At 44.0% G+C, this 22,277-nt stretch overlaps 1 protein-coding gene across 2 annotated transcripts in view; it reads right to left on the reverse strand.

Moving 5' to 3' along the window:
• Pik3c2a (phosphatidylinositol-4-phosphate 3-kinase catalytic subunit type 2 alpha) overlaps window positions 1-22,277 on the reverse strand; it is a 127,832-nt gene that overhangs the window by 100,223 nt on the left and 5,332 nt on the right. For both annotated transcript variants that reach the window (XM_045144953.1, XM_045144954.1), the window contains exon 2: window positions 1,718-2,836. In XM_045144953.1, coding sequence (XP_045000888.1) covers window positions 1,718-2,782 — 1,065 coding nt within the window. In that variant the 5' untranslated portion in view covers window positions 2,783-2,836. The remainder of the gene's footprint in view (window positions 1-1,717; window positions 2,837-22,277) is intronic.

The following is a 22,277-nucleotide window of genomic DNA, read 5'->3' on the forward strand; positions in this document are numbered from 1 at the left end:
GATGACCTGGGTTCAATTCCCCAATACCCACGTAAAGCCAGATGCACAAAGTGGCACATATGTCTGGAATATGTTTAGAGTGCCTGGAGGCCCTGGCATACCCACTCTCTCTTCTCTCTCTACATCTCTATTGGCCCATCTCTCTCAAATAAACAAACAAACAAAAACAAAAAACTGAGGGACAGGAGAGAAACCTCAGTAGCTAAAAGCACTTGCTTGCAAAGTCTGACAGCCTAGGTTAACTACCCAAAACTTATGCAAGGCCAGACACAAAGTTGGGCATGTGTCTGGAGTTTGTTTGCAGTAGTAGGACACTCTGGTATGCCCATATACCTCTTCTTCTCTCTCAAATAAACAAACAAACAAAAATATTAATAAAGAAAGAGACAAGACAGCTGGACGTGTTTAAAATTTTTGTTTTGTTCATTTTATTTATTTATTTGAGAGCTACAGACAGAGAAAGAGGCAGAGAGAGAGAGAGAATGGGCGTGCCAGGACTTCCAGCCACTGCAAACGAACTCCAGACGCATGTGCCCCCTTGTGCATCTGGCTAACATGGGTCCTGGGGAATTGAGCCTTGAACCAGGGTCTTTAGGCTTCACAGGCAAGCACTTAACCGCTAAGCCATCTTGCCAGCCCATGGCACACACTGTTAATCCTAGCACTCAGAAGACAGAGGTAGGAAGAATGCCATGAGTTTAAGGCCACCCTGAGAGACTACATAGCGAATTCCAGGTCGGCCTGGGCCAGAATGAGACCCTATCTCAAAAAAAAAAAAAAAAGAAAAAGAAAAAGAAAAAGAAAAAAGGGCTGGAGAGATGGCTTAGTGGTTAAGGCATTTGCCTACAAAGCCAAAGGACCTGGGTTTGATTCCCCAGGACCCATATAAGCCAGAAGCACAAGGGGGCACATGCAACTGGAGTATGTTTGCAGTGGCTGAAGGCCCTGATGTACTCATTCTCTCTCTCCCTCTCTGCCTCTTTCTCTTTCTCAAATAAATAAATAAAAATTTAAAAATCATGAGCCAGACGTGGCAGCAGAGAGATACAGGAGAGGAAAAAAAGGGAGGGTAGTGGCAGGGGTTTATGATTATGGTATATCATTTATATGTATGAAGGTTGTCAATAAAAAGTTTAATCAGAAGGCTGGAGAGATGGCTTAGTGGTTAAGATGCTTGCCTGCAAAGTGAAAGGACCTCAGTTCGATTCCCCAGGACCCACACAAGGCATATAGATACACAAGGTAGCACATGCATCTGGAGTTCGTTTGCATTGGCTGGAGGCCCTGGAATGCCCCCCCCCTCTCTGCAGGCCCTGGTGTACCTATCCCACCCCCCCCCCCCACCCCACACCTCTTTCTCTCTCTTAAATAAATACATTTTTTTAAAAGTTGAATTGGGAGGCAGAAGTGGGGGGATCACTCTGAGTTCAAGGCCACCCTGAGACTACAGAGCAAATTCCAGGTCAGTCTAAGCTAGAGTGAGACTCTACCACAAAAAACCAAAAACAAAAGTTTAAGAAAAAATGCTGAGCAATTTTTCAATTGGCCTAATCACATGTATTTAATTTTTTGCCAACACCAAATAATCAAATTACTCTTGGAAGCAAAAAACAAAATTAAAAATGAAAACAGTATTTCTTTTTCCTAATTAACCAATCATGCAAATATGAACTTTGCATTTTACTAAGTTTAAAAAGTTAGCAAGAAAAGACTATACCTGAGATACTTGGCCCTGGGCTTTTGTAAGCTGAGTTGTTCGAATGTTTAAAGACTGGCTTCTTGTTACCACTGCCCCAGGAAAGGATTTTCCGTTCACTTTTCTTTCCCGTTGACAGCTTGCTGGAGACCTCTCTTCTAGAAGAACAGCATCCCAAGGATCCCCCGCTAGCAAACTTGGAACAGTTCTCTCTTCTCCGTGACCTAGCACTTCCGCGCTGTCTACCTTAGGCTTGCTTAGAGGATCTAGGTCTAACCAGTCGAATTTACTGATATCCTCAGACTTTGGAGACAGCTGTAGACTGCTGACTGATGCTTGTGAATTTATCTCCAAATCAGTCCTTGCTTTCCCATTTTTTAGAAATTCTGATGTACTGGCTATTTTGTCAAATAGCTTTGCCATATCAGGACTGACCAAGGGCCGGTAGACTGGTAAGCCTCCTTGTGGATGAAATGGAATGGCAGAGGTCAAAGGGTATGAAAAATACGGAGACTGTCCTGGAAGTCTTAAATATATGGGTTCTATAGATGGAAAAGCAGGCATTCTTGGATTGAGACCATTCTGGAATGCAGCCTGTTTACTGTAAGGTGAAGGATAAACAGAAGGCAAAGGGTATGTGGAGGGCCCAGATAATCCAGGTGGCCACTGTCCTCTCTGAGTACCAGGGCTAACATAGAGCTGTGCTGAAACTGAAGGGCTTAGAATAGGAGGAACTGGCAATACAGGTGCTTTCCTAGTCTCAAAACTGTCATCAAGTAACAGTTGCTCAAGTTCAGCTTGGGTGAGCTTTTCCACATCGATGTCTGCAGTTCTCTTTTGGGACTCTAGTTCCGGAAACACCATGAGATCGTAGTCCTGCTCACCACGGACCTGTGTTGCCGGCCTGGCGCCACGAGCCGGGTGGGAGCCTCTGAGGCGGTCGGCGGCGCGCCTCTCCCGCTGCAGCCTTGCTAGAGCCTCTGCTTCCATCTGCAGGGCTTCTTCTTTGCCCACATCCGCCGTTCTTCCTGGGCCCACGGGGGAACTCGGACTCTGCTTCAGTCCATTGTTGGAGATCTGAGCCATGTCCTCTAAAAAGTCTCTTGATACTATTTATTGTGGCTTCCAAAATATCAAGACCTATATATAAAAATAAACATAACACTCCATTAGATATACTAAACACAATACATTTATTTTGTTTGAAACTCACTTCACATTACTTAAGATTTTAAGCCACTTACAAAATACACTACTAAGTAAAATATAAGCAGCTGTATGAGCTGTGAATAAAAGACCACTTAATACCTTGTGTATGTTGGGTTCAGGTGTTAGACACCCTGACTTTAACCCACTTCCATACTGTGGTGGTTTGATTCAGGTGTCCCCCATAAACTTAGGTGTTCAGAATGCTAGGTTCCTAGCTGATGGATATTTGGGAATTAATGCCTCCTGGAGGGAGTGTATTGTTGGGGGCGGGCTTATGGGTATTATAGCCTGTGTCCCCATGCCAGTGTTTGGCACACACTCCTGTTGCTATTGTCCACCGTATGTTGGCCAGGAAGGAGGTGATGTTCCCCCTCTGCTCATGCCATCGTTTTTCCCTGCCACCGCGGAGCTTCCCCTCGAGCCTGTAAGCCAAAATAAATCTCTTTTTCCCAGAAGCTGCTCTTGGTTGGGTGATTTCCACCAGCAATGCGACCCGGACTGCAACACATACCTAATAATAAAGCTGGTATGGTCAGCAGCTTTTACTTCAGTCATCATAATAGCTGCCATTGACCAACAACACTACTGGCAGAACCCTTGACATGAAATGACGTAGACACTATTGCTGTATCTTGAAGACAGGGTTTAGTATTATGCAACTACAATGCCAAATGGCTTTTATTCTTTTGCTATTTGTTATATTAACCAAAGGGTTGGAGAGGTGGCTTAACGATTAAGGCGCTTGCCTACGAAGCCTAAGGATCCAGGTTCAATTCTCCAGGTCCCCACATAAGCCAGACGCACAAGGTGGCACATGCATTGGTAGTTTGTGTGCAGTGGCTGGAGGCCTTGGCACACCACTGTCTCTTTTTCTCCCTGTTTATAATAAGTAAATAAAAATAAACTAATCAACAATAAAAGTTTAGTTGCCTATTCAAATAAGTAATATTTAAATAAATAATAAGAAATATTTGACCAAAACACAGGAAAACAGATTAAGGTTTTATTATATTCTATAAATATAAAATGCATAAAGCAGGACATCTTAAAATAGTACGATAAAAGTGTTAAGCTCTAGCTGGGCATGGTGGCACATACCATTAGTCCCAGCACATGGGAAGCAGAGGTAGAAGAAGCACTGTGAGTTCAAGCCCAATCTGGGACTACAGAAAGTTTCAGGTCAGCCTGGCCTACAGTGAGACCCTACCACAAAAACACCAAGGGGAAAAAAAAAAGTGTTAAACTCTAATCAACTCAAATATTATATTGACTAAATTTATCATACGGATTTGACATTCTATTCAAATTATCTGCAGTTAAATCAATTTTCAACATCAAAACACATCCTTTGGGCTGGAGTGGAAAGATGGCTTAGTAGCTAAGGCACTTGTCTGCAAAGCCTAAGAACCCAGGTTCAATTCCTCAGTGGCCACATAAGCCAGATGCATATGGTGGCACATGTGTGTGGAGTTTGTTTGCAGTGGCTAGAGGCCCTCAAGAGCCCATTCTCTTTTTTCTCTAGTAAATAAAACAAATTACTACACACACACACACACACACACACCCTCCTCCTCCTCCTCCTCCTCCTTTTATTTGGTAGGGTCTCACTCTATCCCAGGCTGACTTGGAATTCACTATGTAGTCTCAGGGTGGCGTTGAACTCACAGTGATCCTCCTACCTCTGCCTCCCCAGTCCTGAGTTTAAAGGTGTACGCCACCACTCCCAGCTCACATACATCCTTCTTAAAATCCATTATTTTTACCCATGAGAAAGGTTAGAAGGGCTGGAAAGTTGGCTCTGTGGATAAGAATGTTTAAAATGCAGGTATGAGGATGTGAATTTGATCCCCAGGACCCATGTAAAAAGCTGCGTGTGGCCACATACACCTATAACCCCACAGTTGAGCAGGGCAGACAGCAGAATCACTGGGGCTTGCTAGTCAGACAGACTAGTGGAAAAATGGCAGCTTCAGGCTCAGTGAGGGGAAGACGATGCCTTATGTGCTCTGGCCTCTGCAAACATGCACTCAGGGCACATGCAACTGCACACACACACATACATATGCATACACTAATCATACCACACATGCACAAAAATAAAAATAAAAACAAGTTAGAAGATAGTTTAAGCCTTCTCATAACCAAGTTTATAAATATCTATGTCTTTGCCAGGTATGGTGCTGCACACCTTTAATCCCAGCATTCAGGAGGCTGGTAGGTAGGAGGATTGCTATGAGTTGAGGCCAACCTGGGACTACAGAGTGTGTTCCAGGACAGCCTGAGCTAGTGTGAGACCCCACTGTGGGGGGAGGGAGGAACCTATGTCTCTATTTAAGGAAAACAATTCAGTTCAGACCAGGGTTTCTTGTGATATAATATGACCAATTACAAAAAGCTATTGACTGGAGTTGGAGAGCTGGCACAGTGAGTAAAGCACTTGTCATGCCAAGTATGAGGATCTGATGTCACATCCCCAGCACCCACATAAAATGTCGGGTGTGACAATACATAGCTGCAATCCCAGCGCTATGGAGGTAGTCACTGGGAAACCCTGGCACTCACTGGCTAGCTACTGGTCTACCTGAGTTGGTGAGCTCTAGGTTGAGACCTTGTCTTTTTTTTCCTCTTTATAATATTTTACTTACTTGAAATAATATTTTATACTATTTTACTTACTTGAAAGTGAGAGAATGAAAATGAGAATGGATGTGCCAGGGCTTTCTGCCATTACAAACTCCAGATGAATGTGCTCACTTTATGTGGGTCCTGGGGATTTGAACCAGGGCTTTGCAAGCAAACTTCTTTAACCACTGAGCCATCTCCCTAGCCAGACGCCTTGTCTTCAAAGAGCAAAATGAAGGGCTAGGGAGATGGCTCATGGTTAAGATACTTACCTGCAAAGCCTAACAACCCTGGTTCAATTCCCAATACCCATATAAAGCCAGATGCACAAAGTGGTATGTGCATCTGGAGTTTGTTTGCAGGCTAGCAGCCCTGGCATGCCCATACTCATTCTTACTCCCTGCCTCTCTCTCTCTGTGCTTACAAATAAAATTATTTAATAAAATGAAGAGCAATTAAAGAAGACACCTGGCCACCCCTGGCCTCCAAGTGTGCACACTTGCATAAGTGCACAAACCCAAACACACATACAACCATATAATGTTATTTACTGCCAAGAGCAGCAGCACACTGTCACTCCAGAGCTAGGAAGTCTGAGGCAGACAGGTTGCAAGCCCAAGGCCTTGTACATACAGAATGGAAACCCTAATCTCCAAATCACTACAGGTATTGCCAAGGCTCTTGGTTTCCCACCAGAAACAGATGGTAAGACTCTACTACTGAGGACTCCACATGCCTGGGCTGTAAGATCACTGAGAAATCAAGCTGGGGCTGAGCTGAAAACCTCCTCCCTGGAGACCAGCTGACTGAAAGCTGGAAAAAGCTGCACTGCATGCAGCCCTGTGGGAGACAGAAGTCATCAGAGGTAAAAACAGTGGACACTGCAAGTCTCAAGTTTGGCCAGCCAGGCCAAATGACCAAATGGGTGCAATAGTGACATGTCTATTATGGGGCAAACCAACTGCTCTCTATATGGACTGGCGGCCCCCTCTATGGGAGGGAATACATGTCTGGTACTGAAAACCTAATCAAAAGCCTATGGTGGGGGAGGTCATGAGCCTTGCGAGTGTGATACCTGCTCTTCTCTGGCTAAATGCATATATTATGCCCACCAAATGGCCCTGTAAGCACTTTACTAAACGCTCATAACCATATATTAATGCTACTCTCACTTTTGGTTAGAGAAGCTTCTCTTTTCAGATGGCGGTGACCACTGGGATGACCCAAAAGGCACCATGATGCTGAGAAGAAGTGACAAAGGAGTGCTCAGCACTGAAATATATCTTCATCACCTCCCAAGGCTCAGGGTCCACTGCAGAAGACATAGTGGAAAGAATGTAAGAGCCAAAGGAAGGGTAAGACTGCATACAATGCAATTGTCCAAAGAGAAACTGGCCTCAATATCCACGACCTCACAGTGCCTAGCATTACCTTCACAAGACTTCCACAAAAGGAGGAAAACATGGTGACATCAAAGTGCAAGAGAGACTAATGTGGAGAGGGCAGGGGTATGATGAAGTGTGGATGTGTGAAGGGGGAGTGGGGGAGGGGAGATAATTATCATGGTGTATTGTCTGTAAATATGGAAGCTGTCAATTAAAAAAATTCTTTCAACTCTGCTATCATAATTGAAAATGTCCACAGTAAAAATGGGATAAAGCTTGAGGATTCAGGTTCTATTTCCCAGGACCCACATAAGCCAGATGCACAAGGTGGCACATGCATCTGGAGTTCATCTGCAATGGTTAGAGGTCCTGATGCACCCATTCTCTCTCTCTCAAATAAATACATAAAAAAATATATTTTTTAAAATTAGCCTTGGAACAATGACTTAGCGATTAAGGCACTTGCCTGCAAAGTCTAACGACCCAGGTTCAATTCCCCAGGACCTATATAAAGCCAGATGCAGTGGCACATGCATCTGGGGTTCGTGTGCAGTGGCTGTATGTAGGCTCTGGTGCACTCATTCTCCACCTCCCCCCAATCTCTCTCTGTTTGCAAATAAGTCTTTCGTTTAAAATCAGCCTTACTGAAACATAAGTCTTGCCTTTTCACAGAGGTAGTCTGTGGCATACCTGATAGGAGCATCATTGTTTAGGATGGGACTGGCCATTTACAAAGACCAACCAGAGACCTGGGGTGAGACTGGATGGCATAGTGTTAGTGTGAGTGCAACCTGAAGACTGAGTCCAACCATATGAGCAATCGAACAGTCAATGTCTATGTAATGATGTCACAGAAGAAATAACCTCATCAGGAAGTTCACAGACACTCCCTGGCTGACAACACTCCGAGTACACTGCCACACGCTAGTGCTACAAGTACAACACACCTGACTGCATGAGGACAAAACTCCAGACGCTCCACGTCTGGAACCTTCCTGGACTTTGTTCTACATGCTTCTTTCCATGACTGATTTTCACCTGTAGCCTTTCCCTATACTGAACCATTAACCACAAGTTTAACAGCTTTCATGAGGTCAGATGTGTCCTAACAAGTTAGCAAGTCTTAAGGTACTTTGAGAAGCTCTGCCCTCCAATTTGCAGCTAGTGTCTGAAATGAGGATGGTCAGTCTTAGGGGGAACTCTGACCTCAGAGGTGGGGGTAAGAGCAGTAAGGCAGGTCAGAAAGAGGCAGAAAGTAGGACTAAAGAACAAAGAAAGCTTTCCAGAGTGTAAAGAGCTCATTAGGTGGGCTGAAAAGCAGGCATCTCTGGAATTTTGTCAATGTCAAGAGCTTATAGTCTACTGAAGAAAAGTCACAATTCTATCCCAAAGTAATTTTACTTATTTGCAGTTTGAGCTGATCTCTGTAAAAGTTTTAAACTCAATTAACGAGAAAAGCTAAACAGAAAATCAGGTCTCACAAACATGTAAGTAGCCAGGCATGGGGGTGCATGCCTTTAATCCCAGCACTCAGGAGGCAAAGGTATGAAGGATCAGCATGAGTTCGAGGCCACTCTCAGACTACATAGTAAATTCGAGGTCAGCCTAGGCTCAAGGGAGACCCTACCACACAAATAAAAAGAAAGCTGAGGGCTGGAGAGATGGCTTAGCGGTTAAGCGCTTGCCTGTGAAGCCTAAGGACCCTGGTTCGAGGCTCGATTCCCCAGGACCCACATTAGCCAGATGCACAAGGGGGTGCATGCGACTGGAGTTCATTTGCAGTGGCTGGAAGCCCTGGCGCGCCCATTCTCTCCCCCCACTCCTCTGTCTGTCGCTCTCAAATAAACAAAATAAATAAATAAATAAAGCAAGCAAGCAAGCTGGGCAGTCGGGCAGGCGTGGTGACACATGCCTTTAATATCCCAGCAGTCAGGAGGCAGAGGTAGGAGAGTCCTGATGAGTTTGAGGCCACCCTGAGACTACATAGTTAATTCCAGGTCAGCCTGGACCAGAGTAAGACCCTACCTCGGAAATCAAAAAACAAAGAAAGCTGGGTATGGTGGTGCATGCCTTCAATCCCAGTACTCAGGAGACAAGGACTGCTGTGAGTTTGATGCCACCCTGAGACTACACAGTCCAAGCAGCCAGGGCTAGAGTGAGACCCAACTAAAAGAGAAGACAAAGAAAAAAAAATAGATGAATTAACATTTGTTTCAGATTTGCTTTTTAAAGATGGGGTTTCAAGTGTTCTTGCTGGTATTAAGCTATGTAGATTTGGAGAAGTTCAAACTCTTGATGGTACAACTCCCACCAGCCAAGGGATTACAGGCAAGTTCTAAGCTCACAGGCATGTGCCATCACACCCAGCACCTACATTTTAAGAACCACATGTTTCAGGGCTGGAGAGATGGTTTGCTGGTTAAGGTACTTGCCTGCGAAGCCTAAGAATCCCGGTTCAATTCCCCAGTACCCATGTAAGCCAAATGCATAAGGTGGCACATGCATCTGGAGTTCATATGCAGTGGCCGGAGGCCCTGGCATGCCCATTCTGTCTATCTGTCTCTCTCTCAAATAAATAAAAATAAAATATAAAAAAAGAACCAGGCGGGAAAGATGGCTTAGCGGTTAAGCGCTTGGCTGTGAAGACTAAGGACCCCGGTTTGAGGCTCAATTCCCCCAGGATCCATGTTAGCCAGATGTACAAGGGGGCACATGCGTCTGGAGTTTGTTTGCAGTGACTGGAGGCCCTGGTGTGCCCATTTTCTCTCTCTCTCTCTGCCTCTTTCTCTGTCTGTCACTTACTTTCTTTTTTTCTATTTTTTTAAATTTTTTTTGTTCATTTTCATTTATTTATTTGAGAGTGACACAGAGAGAAAGAGGCAGATAGGTAAAGAGAGAGAGAGAGAGAGAGAATGGGCACGCCAGGGCTTCCAGCCACTGCAAACGAACTCCAGACGCGTGCATCTGGCTAACGTGGGTCCTGGAGAATTGAGCCTCGAACCAGGGTCCTTAGGCTTCACAGGCAATCGCTTAACCGCTAAGCCATCTCTCCAGCCCTGTTTGTCACTTTCAAATAAATAAATAAACAGAAAAAAAGAACCATGTGTTTCTAGATAAATAAATATTGCTGATATAAACAAGGCTGATAGTTATATTCTCCAAGCCAGATCCAACCTAGAAGATCAATCTAAATCAAAATAGTCCTAAATTCTGTTTTTTTGTTTGAATATATATATATATATATTTTTTTTTTCGAGGTAGGGTTTCACTCTGGTCCAGGCTGACCTGGAATTAACTCTGTCATCTCAGGGTGGCCTTGAACTCATGGCAATCCTCCTACCTCTGCCTCCCGAGTGCTGGGATTAAAGGCGTGCGCCACCACGCCCGGCCTTGTTTGAATATTTTTAAAATAGTTTTTATTAACAACTTCCATAATTGTAAACAATATCCTATGGTGATCCCCTCCTTCCCCCCACTTTACCCTTTGAAACTCCACTCTCATTCATATCCCCTCCCCCTCTCATTACTATACTTATCTCTTAACACACACTCTCTCTCTCTCTTTTTTTCTTCCATTTTTCAAGGTAGGGTTTCATTGTAGCACGGGCTAACCTAGAATTCATTATGGAGTCACAGGGTGGCCTCAAACTCACAGTGATCCTCCTACCTCTGCCTCCTGAGTGCTGGGATTAAAGGTGTGCATCACCACATCTGGCTCTTATCTCATACTTTATACAACCCTGGCAACATATAGCTACAAAAAAAAAATCAAAAACAAAGAATTGTGCTAGAGATGGCTTAGTGGTTAAGAAGCATGCCTGTGAAGCCTAAGGACCCAGGTTTGATTCTCTAGATCACACATAAGCCAAATGCACATGATGGCACATGCATCTGGAGTTCATTTGCGGTGGCTAGAGGCCCTGGTGTGCCCATTCTCATTCTCATTCTCTTACAGACTCTATCCTCCCTCTCCCCCTCCCTCTCCCTCAAATAAATAAATAAAAATAAAATATTTTTTGTGCACCACCACACTTGGCACATTTTCAGTTTTTTAAATATTTTATTTATTGATTGATAACAAGAGAGAGAGAGAGAGAGAGAGAGAGACAGACAGACAGACAGACAGACAGACAGACAGACAGACAGAAGGGGCACATCAGGGCCTCTAGCCACTGCAAACAAACTACAGATGCATGTGCCACCTTGTGCATCTGGCTTACGTGGGTAATGGGGAATTGAGCCTGGAACCGGGGTCCTTAGGCTTCATAGGCAAGCGCTTAACTGGTAAGCCATCTCTCCAGCCCAAAAATAAAATCTTTAAAGAAAATTATCAGTTGGGCATGGTGGCTTATGCCTATAATCTCAGCACAGGGAAAGCTAACAATAACCACAAGTGTGAGGCCAGCCTAGGTTAGAAGCAAGTCTCTTTCTCAAAAATTCAAAAGAAGGGGCTGGAGATATGGCTTAGTGGTTAAGCGCTTGCCTGTGAAACCTAAGGACCCCGGTTCGAGGCTCGGTTCCCCAGGTCCCACGTTAGCCAGATGCACAAGGGGGCGCACGCGTCTGGAGTTCGTTTGCAGAGGCTGGAAGCCCTGGCGCGCCCATTCTCTCTCTCTCTATCTGCCTTTCTCTCGGTGTCTGTCTATCTCAAATAAATAAAAAAAAAAAATTAAAAAGAAGCCAGGCATGGTAGCGCACACCTTTAATTCCAGCACTCAGGAGGCAGAGGTAGAAGGATTGCTGTGAGTTCAAGGTCACCCTGAGACTACATAGTGAATTCCAGATCAATTCCAGGTCAGCATGGACCAGGGTGAGACCTTACCTCGAAAAAAAAAAAAAAAAAAAAAAGGAGCTGAGAAATGGCTCAGCAGTTAAAGGTACTTGCTTGCAAACCTGCGGGCCCAATTAAATTCTCCAGCCACCCATGTAAAACCTGACACGTGCATAAACACATACATACACAAACACAAATAAATATTTTTTTTAATTTTATTTTTATTTATTCAAAGAGAGAAAGAGGTAGATAGAGAATGGGCGTGCCAGGGCCTTTAGCCATTGCAAACAAACTCCAGACACATGGAGAGGTACAGAGTAAGTTCCAGGTTGGCCTGGGCTAGAGAGAGACCCTACCTTAAAAAAAGCAAAACAGCCGGGCATGGTGGTGCACGCCTTTAATCCCAGCACTTGGGAGGCAGAGCTAGGTGGATCGCCGTGAGTTTAAGGCTACCCTGAGACTACATAGTGAATTCCAGGTCAGCTTGTGAAACCCTACCTTGAAAAACCAAAAGAAAAAAAAAAAAGATACACGGGGAAAAGCTAAAAGGAAGTTTTTCCAAGCTTCTTTACAAGTTTAAAAGACAGGGAAGACTAGGTGTGGTTCACATTTGTAATCCCAGCACTAGAGGCACAGGCAAGAGGACTGCCATGAGTTCAAACTCCAGCCTTCTCTACATAGCAAATACCAGGACAGCCAAGATTACATAAAGAGACCATCTCAAAAGAGAAAAACAGCCAGACATGGTGGCGCACACCCTTAATCCCAGCACTTGGGAGGCAGAGGTAGGATGACTGCCATGAGTTCAAGGCTACTCTGACACTCCATAGTGAATTCCAGGTCGGCCTGGGCTAAAGTGAAATCCTACCTCAAAACACCAGAAAAATAGCCGGGCGTGGTGGCGCACGCCTTTAATCCCAGCACTTGGGAGGCAGAGGTAGGAGGATTGCCATGAGTTCAAGGCCACCCTGAGATGACAGAGTTAATTCCAGGTCAGCCTGGACCAGAGTGAGACCCTACCTCGAAAAACAAAAAAACAAAAACAAAAAAAAAAAAAAAAAAAAAAAAAAACACCAGAAAAATAAGTAAATGAAAAGAGGAAAAGAAAAAGACAGGCTAGTTAGATATGATGGCAGACACCTTTAGTCCCAGCACCCAGGAGGTTGAGGTAGTAGGACCATCACAAGGTTGAGGCCAGCCTGGGGCTAAAGAGGGAATTCTAGGTCAGCCTAGGGGAGCCAAAGTGAGACTTTGCCTTGCCATAAGCCAAGGTTCAATTCCTTAGCACTTACAGAAAACCAGAAGCAAAATGGTGCACACACATCTGTAATTCCCACATGCCTACAACAATAAGAAGTAAAGGCTCATGGGTCAGGAGGCCCAGGCAGGAAAACCGTCATGAGTTTCAGGTCAGCCTGGGCTAAAGTGAGACTCTGCTTCAGGAAAAGACACAGCGAAGCTGTCCTGTGACCTACACAACAGACACACGAGGGCACATACACAAACAACACAGGTGGGGCTGGAGAGATGGCTTAGTGCTTAAGGCACTTGCCTGGAAGCCTAAGGGCCCAGTTTTGATTCCCACATAAGCCAGATGCACAAAATGACACAGGCATCTGAAATTTCTTTGTAGTGGCTAGAGGCCATGGCATACCCATGCTCATATTCTCTCTCTCTCTCTTCTCTGCCCGCCCACTCAAATATTTAAAAAAATAGTAATAAGACAGGCAGACCTGGAGAGAGAGCTCAGTGGTTAAGGCCCTTTTCTGCAAAGCCTAAGGACCCAGGTTCGATTTCCTAGTACCCTTGTAAACTGGATGTACTAGGTGAGGCATTCATCTAGAGTTTGTTTGCAGAGGCTAGAGGTCCTGGTGCACCCTTTCATTCTCCCCTCTTTCTCTCTCTCAAATAAAATAATAAATATATGCTTTTCAATAAAAGACAGGTAAGGGCTGGAGAGATAGCTTACAGGTCAAAGTGTTTGCCTGCGAAGCCTAAGGACGCAGATTCGATTCCCCAGTACCCATGGAAGCCATATGCCCAAGGGGAAGCATGCATCTGGAGTTTATTTGCAGTGGCTGGAGGCCTTGGTGTGCCCAATCTCTCTATATCTGTCTGTCTCTCGTTCTCTCAAAATGGATAAATTTTTTTAAAAAAGGCAAAATCAGCTGGCTCCCACTCCATTCTTTTAACTTACACATTATTATGATGTTAATGTTTTCTACAAATGTTATAAGCATATTAATAAAGCACGAACTCTGGTATTTTGGAAGCAATGGCTAACTGTAGCCTGATAAGAACTAATCCCACCTCTAGCCCTCAGAAGCAACATTTTACTCATCCAAGACAGGGATACAGACTCTCTGTTGACATCACTATCACCGTATGTGAATGGGAAGGCAGGCAAGGACAAGGAGAGAACAGTCAGGAAAAAGGAAGTTTCTTTTGAAGAGCCTGGTGGCTATGTCTCTATCCCATCACTAGACAAGCTGAGACAGGAGGCCCACCATGAGTTCCAGGTCAGCCTAGGCTAGAGTGGGACCTTGCCTCAAAAAGAGAAAAAGAAAGAAAGAAAGGTTTCTTTTGAAAGACACTGTGCTGACCAAGCAGTTTGCAATCTAACTTGGTATCCCAACAGAAGCACTTTGTGGAGATAATTACTGAACTTTGAACTACTTTACTGTCCATTCATATGACATGAATCATTAAATATACTCTGACATTAACACAGTCCCAAAGTGGCAACAGCAAATCATTTCATTTGTGCTACATGCTATGGCATATGCCTGCATTTCCAACATGGCTTAAAAGCAGACAAAAATAAAACTGAGTTGCAAATAGGAAACATAAAATATATCAATAAAAAGGCTAAAATCATTTGCTTGCAAAGTCTGTCAGCCCAGGTCCAATGCCCCAGAACCCACACAAAGGCAGATGCACAAAGTGCAGCATGTGTGGAGTTGGCAGTGGTAAAAGGTTCTGGCATACAGGCGTGGTGGCGCACGCCTTTAACCCCAGCACTCAGGTGGCTGAGGTAGGAGGACTACTGTGAGTATGAGGCCACCCTGAGACGACATAGTGAATTCCAGGCCAACCTGGGCTAGAGTGAGGCCCTACCTCAAAAAAGCAAGGAAAAATAAATAAACAAAATAAAGATTCTGGCATACCCATAGCTACATTTCCTCCCTCTCTCTCTCCCTCTCTTCCTTGTTCTTTCTGACTCAAATAAAAGTTAAAAGTCCTGGGCTAGAGAGATGGCTTAGCAGTTAAGGCGTTTGCCTGCAAAGCCAAAGAATCCCAGTTCAATTCTGTAGGACCCATGCAAGCCAGATACACAAGGGGGCGCATGCATCTGGAGTTCATTTGCAGTGGCTAGAGTCCCTGGTGTGCCCATTCTTTCCCTCTCTCTCTCTCTCCCTCCCTCTCTCTCTCTCTCAAATAAATAATAAATAAATTATTTAAAAAATTAAGAGAGAATAGTATGGTGGTGTTGCATATCTCTAATCCCAACACTCCATAGGCAGAGGTAGGCAGACTGCAAGACGTTTGAGGCCAGCCTGGAAAAACAGAGTGAGTTCCAGGTCAGCTTGGGCTAGAGTGAGACCCTACCTCAGAAAAAAACAACCAAAAGAAAAAGTGGGCTGAAGCCTAGTGTGGTGCCTCATGCCTTTAATCGCAGCTTTCTGGAGGCAAAGGTAGGAGGATCTCCATGAACTGGAGGCCACCCTGAGACTACAGAGTGATTTGTAAGTCAGCCTGGGTGACAGTAAGACCCTACCTGGGGGGGGGGGGACGACAACAATGCATGATGCAACATGGATGAACTTTGAACATTACGCTAAGTGAAATAAACCAGACACAATCAACAAATAAGATATGATTCCACTTTCTTAGAAAGGCAAAATTCCTACAGACAGAAAGTAGAGTAATGGTCACCAAAAGAAATGAGGGAAAAAGGACAATTACTGCTTACAGGGCACAAAGCTTCAGTTTGACGTAATAAAACTTTTGGAAAGAAAGGTAGGTGGACAACACTGTAATTAATGCCAATGAATTATACACTTTAAAAAAGTGAATACAGTTCTGTGTGTGTGTATGTAAAATTTATTTCAGTAAGTCATTAGAGGGGCTGGAGGATTAGCTCAGTGATACAGCACTTGTCTAGTATGCTCAAGGGCCTGGTCCAAGCCCCGGTCCTACCACCCCCCCCCCCACATCCTGGTTTTAAAGATTATATGAACTCTTCTGGTCTCTTTGGTCTCAGTGGCAGAAACAAAATGACGAAGGGAGCATCATCACTTAGAAAGCATCGCCACAAAGGCACACACTGTGCCGCTGCCGCGGCTCTAAGGCCTACCACCTTCAGAAGTTAACCTGTAGCAAATGTGGCTACCCTGCTAAGTGCAAGAGAAAGTACAATTGGAGTGGCAAGGCTAAGAGGTGAAATACTACCAGAACTAGCTGGATGAGGCACCTAGAAATCGTCTATTGCAGATTCAGGCGTCAACACCTAAACAAATCCAAGCGGACAGCTACTGCAGCATCCAGTTCATCTTGAGAATTTCAGCTACCAATCATAATAAACGTTCTGTTTTTTTAAAAAAAGGGCTGGAGAGATGGCTTAGTGGTTAAGCGCTTGCCTGTGAAGCCTAAGGACCCAGGTTCGAGGCTCGGTTCCCCAGGACCCACGTTAGCCAGATGCACAAGGGGGCGCACGCACCTGGAGTTCGTTTGCAGTGGCTAGAGGCCCTCTCTCTCTCTCTCTGCCTCATTCTCTCTCTGTCTGACCCTCTAAAATAAATAAATAAATAACAAACAAAAAAAATTAAAATAAAAAAAGACTACGACTATGAGCAGGCATGGTGGTACATGCTTTTAATCCCAGCACTCAGGAAGCAGAGAAGTATTGACATGTGTTCAAGGTCACCCTGAGACTTCACAGTCAATTCCAGGTCAGCCTGGGCTAGAGAGAGACCCTACCTCAAAAAAAAAAAAAAAAAAAAAGTCATAATAAACAAACAAACTAAAAAGACTATATATATTAAGTCAGGCATGTTGGTTTGCATAGGAGGCTGATAGTGGGAGAAGGACTGAGTTTAAGGCTAGCCTGGGCTACAAAGTAAGACCCTGACTCAGAAACCAAAGGGACAACAAAAAACTGTGCTACATTATATCAATTCACATGACATTCTCAGAAAGTATACAGAAAAAGCAAATCAATTAAGTGGTGCTTTGATTCAGGTGTCCCCCATAAACTTAGGTGTTTTGAATGCTAGGTTTCCAGTTTATGGAGATTTGGGAATTAACACCTCTTGGAGGCAGTGTATTGTTGGGGGATGGCTTATGAGTATTATAGCCAGTTTCCCCTTGCCAGTGTTTGGCACACTCTCCTGTTCCTGTTATTCACCTGATATTTGTCAGGAGGTGATGTCCAACCTCTCCTCATGCCATCATTTTCCCCTGCCATCATGGAGTTTCCCTCAAGTCTGTAAACCAAAATAAACCTTTTATTTTTCCCCACAAGCTGCTCTTGGTTGAGTGAATTCTGCCAGCAATGCAAACCTGACTGCAACAAGTTATTTCCAGGGACTGGGGGTGAGCAGAGGGAGTGACTATAAAAAGACAGAGAAACTTTTTGGAGCTGTTTCAGTGACATATGCTTTTGGATCTAGAGGAAATCCAAGACTGGCCTTAAGCTACAAAGCAAGACCCTATCTCAAAGAATACATTTTGTACTTAGTAGCAGAGGCCAGTAAGTTGAAAAGGAGACATAAAGGGTGGAGAAAGGAAGGGAGGAGGATACTTAATAGGTTGATATTGTATATATGTAATTACAATGATTGTAATGGGGAGGTAATATGATTGAGAATGGAATTTCAAACGGGAAAGTGTGGGGGTGGGGAGGGAGGGAATTACCATGGGATATATTTTATAATCATGGAAAATGTTAATAAAAATTAAAAAAAAAAAAAAAAAAAAAAAAAAAAAGAATACATTTTGGGGGCTTTTTTGGGGTAGGGTCTTACTCTAGCCCAAGCTGACTTGGAATTCACTATGTTGCTTCAGGGTGGCCTCGAACTCATAGTGATCCTCCTACCTCAAAGTGCTGAGATTAAAGGTGTGCACCACCACACCCAGCTCTTTTTTGGAGCTAGAGTCTCCTGTAGAACAGGTTGGCCTCAAATTAGGTATGTAACCAAGGATGACCTTGAACTAATGTTCTAGCCTCCTCTTCAGTGCTGGAATTGGAGGCATGTACCACAACTGGTTTATGAGTTTCTGGGAATCAAAATCTAGAGCTTTCTGTATGCTAGACAGGACCTGCCCAATATTCTATATCTTAATTGTGGTGGTAGTTACACAATGGTTGTAGTTTTCCGTAATTCATAGAAGCATACACCTAAAATGGATGCATTTCACATTTAAATTATGCCTCAATAAATATGACTTTATTAATAAGTAGTGAACATGCCAGGCGTGGTGGCACATACCTTTAATCCCAGCACTTGGGGGGGCAGATGTAGGATTGATACAAGTTTGAGGCCACCCTGAGAGTACAGAGTTAATTCCAGGTCAGTCTCGGAAAAAAAAAAAAAAGTAGCAAACAATTGGTGAGGCGTTAGTGGCATATATCTGTAAACCCAACACTTTAGAGACAGGCAGCATGACAGTCATGAATTAAGACCAACTTGGGATACACAAAACCCTGTCTGAAACAAACAAAAAAATTACATTGTCGATGGAACACACAGGAGCCATAGACTGTAAGTACAAAATTTTCAGTGCCAGGGATGGGATACCTTCCAGTGAGTTCTTGGCCAGGGAGGTCCCTGACACCCCCAAAACATTACAGGCCATTGCCAAGGTCCTTGGTTTCCCACCAAGAATAGATGGTAAGACCCTATTGCTAAAGACTCCACATACTTGGCCTGAAAAGCCACTGAGAAACCTTGCTGGAGCTGAGCTGAAAACCTCCTTCATGTAGACCAGCTGACAGAATGCTGGAAAAAGCCACGCTGCATGCAGCTCAATGGGAAAGAGAGAAATCACCAGTGATGATACCCAAAAGTGGGCTGGAGAGATGGCTTAAGCAGTTAAGTGCTTGCCTGTGAAGCCTATGGACCTGAATTCAAGGCTCAATTCTCCAGGACCTACATAAGCCAAATGCACAAGGTGACACGTGCATCTGGAGTTCACTTGCAGTGGCTGGAGGCCCTGGCATGCCCATTCTCTATCTGCCGCTCTCGCTCTCTGTCACTCTCAAATAAATAAAAATAAACAAAAAATTAAAAAATATATATACCTAACACTGGACACTGCAATCCTTGTATTTTGGCCAGCCAAGCCAAATGAGCCAACAGGTGCAACAGTGGCACATCTGTTATGGAGGAAAGCAACGGCCCTCTAATTTGACTGGAGGCCTGCTCCATAGGAGGGAATACATCACTGATACTGAAAACCTACAACAGAAGTAGTCATGAGCCTTAGGGGTGTAATGTCTGCTGCTGTCTGGCTAAAAGTATATACTATACTTACCAAATTGGCCAGTAAGCACTTCTCTTTTTTTTTAATTTATTTTTTATTTTATTTATTTGAGAGTGACAGACAGAGAGAGAAAGAGGCAGATAGATAGAGAATGGGTGCGCCAAAGCCTCCAGCCACTAAAACGAACTCCAGAGACGTGCGCCCCCTTGTGCATCTGGCTAACGTGGGTCCTGGGGAATCAAGCCTCAAACCAGGGTCCTTAGGCTTCATAGGCAAGTGCTTAACCGCTAAGCCATTTCTCCAGCCCAGCACTTCTATTAACGTTCATACCCATACATTAATGCTACTCTCACTTTTGGTTAGAGAAGCTTCTCTTTTCAGATGGCAGTGACCTTGGGATGACTGAGAAGGCACCATGGTGCTGAGAAGTGACAGAGGAGTGCTCAGCACGGCAATATCTCTATCACACCTTCCAAGGCTCAGGGTCCATTGTGAAAGAGGCGGCAGAAAGAAAGAAAGAGGAAGGGTAGGACTCTTACAATGTGCTCCTCCAGAAATAACATGGATATCCATGAGCACACAGGGCCTGACACTACCTGCACAAGACCATCATAATAGGAGGAAAAGATGACATCAAAATAAAAGAGAGAGGGTGAGGGGATACAGTGGAGAGTGGAGTTTCAAAGGGGAAAGTGGGGGGAGGGAATTATCATGGGGTATTGTTTACAATTATGGAAGTTGTCAATACAAAAAAATAAATAAATAAAATTACATTGTCAGGACTGGAGGCACAAGGTGGTGCATGAGTCTGGAGTTCGTTTGTATGGCTAGAGGCCCTGGTGTGCCCACTCTCTCGTGTTCTCTCTCTCTTGAATAAATCATTACATTGTCATATCACATATTTCATTATCACTATGTGTAGTGTTTATGTGTTACTGGAGCTTATATTCAGGACCTTGCACAAACTAGAAAATAAGTCTAGTCTGATAAATATCATTGGTGTGTGTTTGTGTGAGAGAAAGAGAGAGATTGAAACTGAGTCAGATAAAAGCCAGCTACTGGAGCTGGGTGTGCTACTAGTACACACCTGTAATTCTAGCCTATGCTGGTACACACCTGTAATTCCAGCACTCTGGAGGCTAAAGAAGTGGAAGGAGTGCAAGTCTAGCCTGGATTACACAGTAAGACCCTGCCTCACAAAAAGAAAAGTAGTATATTCCATACTTCCTTAGGCCAAGGAGTACCTTTTCTCTACTTAGCACTGAAGCCTAAGAGAGATTTGTACATTAAACTGGGCTGGTGAGATGGCTCAACGGTTAAAGGCACTTGCCTGTACACTATACTAAGAGCTGTCAGAACAGTCATGAATTACATTATGAACACATAAAATGACTCAGTAAATAAGCCAGTAAATTACAGCTACTCACAGCACTGCGGCTTATTTCGAAGAATTCTTGGGTCCCTTTCAGAGCTTATCTGGGAGGCAGGGAATTTATTCTTCACATAACTCCCCAAATTGAAAATATGATATCTGAAAAAAGTATCTGACCCAGGCCCAGAAAGCCAAGCGCCACATGTTCTCCCTCATATGTGGATCCTAGCTACAGATGATTGGGCTTCTGTGTGAGAAGGAAAATACTTAGTAGCAGAGGCCAGTAAGTTAAAAAGGAGATATAAAGGGAAGAGAAAGGGAGGAGGGAACTTAATAGGTTAGTATTGTATATATGTAACTACAATGATTGAGATGGGGAGGTAATATGATGAAGAATGGAATGTCAAAGGGGAAAGTGTGGGGGGAGAGGGAGGGTATTACCATGGGATATTTTTTTATAATCATGGAAAATGTTAATAAAAATTAAAAAATAAATAAATATAAAAAATAATAAAGAAAGAAAGAAAGAAAAGAAAGAAGTATCTGCCTGATTCCTAATCAGAGATTTTTTTTTTTTTAAATGTTTTATTCAGTTACTTGAGATAGAGGGAGAAAGAGAGAATGGGCACACAGGGCTTCCAGCCACTACAAACGAACTCCAGATGCATGCGCCATCTTGTGCACCTGGCTTATGTGGGTCCTGGGAAATCGAACCAGGGTCCTTTGGCTTTGCAGGCAAGCACCTTAACCACTAAGCCATCTTTTCCAACCCCAGACAGATTTTTAAAACCAAGTCTCATTATCAACTTCCATGTTCTAGTCCCATCTCACCAGAAAAAATTTATCTTCATTCACTTCCATTTATAGTCTCCTCATTCATTTCACACTTTATCCCTTCAAAAAATGTGTGCCTTTGCTTTTTTCCTCTCATCCCATTAACTTCTTGGCCAGGTATGGTTGTTCACACCTATAATTCTAGCACAAGGTTGGCAGAATTATTATGAGACCCTGTCTTTAAAAGGGGGGAGGGACTGGAGAGATGGTCTAGCAGTTAAAGCACTTGCCTCCAAAGCTTAATGGCCAGGTTTGAGCCAGATGCACAAGGTGGCACACACATCTAGATTCTGTTATTAGTGGCTGGAGGCCCTAGAATGCCCTGTCTCTCTTCTATCTTGCTTTGCTTGCAAATAAATATTTTAAAAAATATTCTGGCCAGGCTAGGTGGTGCACGCCTTTAATTTCAGCGCTTGTTAGGGAGAGGAAGGAGGAATGCAGTGAGTTTGAGGCCACCCTGAGACTACATAGTGAATTCCAGGTCAGCCTGGGCTACAGCAAACCTCGGGGGGGGGGGGGGGAACAACTATGGACTGGAGAGATGGCTCAGTGGCTAAAGGCACTAGCTTCCAAATCCTGAAGGCTTGGGTTCAAATTCCCAGTACTCACGTAAAGCCAAATGTACAAAGTGGTACCTGTGTCTGGAGTTCGTCTGCAGTGGCAAGAGGCCGTGGTGCATATATACTCTCTCTCTTTTCCCCTCTTCCTCTCCTTGCAAATACTTTGGTTATTTTTGTTTGTTTTTCAAGGTAGGCTTCATTCTAGCCCATGCTGACCTGGAATTCACTATGGCACTCTGGAGCCGCATGTGGCCTTGAACTCACAGTGATCCTCCTACCTCTGCTTCCCAAGTGCTGGGATTAAAGGCGCCCGGCCGCTTTAGTGCAAAGAGTGAGCAAG

The sequence above is a fragment of the Jaculus jaculus genome, chromosome 3 (assembly GCF_020740685.1).
Source record: "Jaculus jaculus isolate mJacJac1 chromosome 3, mJacJac1.mat.Y.cur, whole genome shotgun sequence".
Taxonomy (NCBI): domain Eukaryota; kingdom Metazoa; phylum Chordata; class Mammalia; order Rodentia; family Dipodidae; genus Jaculus; species Jaculus jaculus.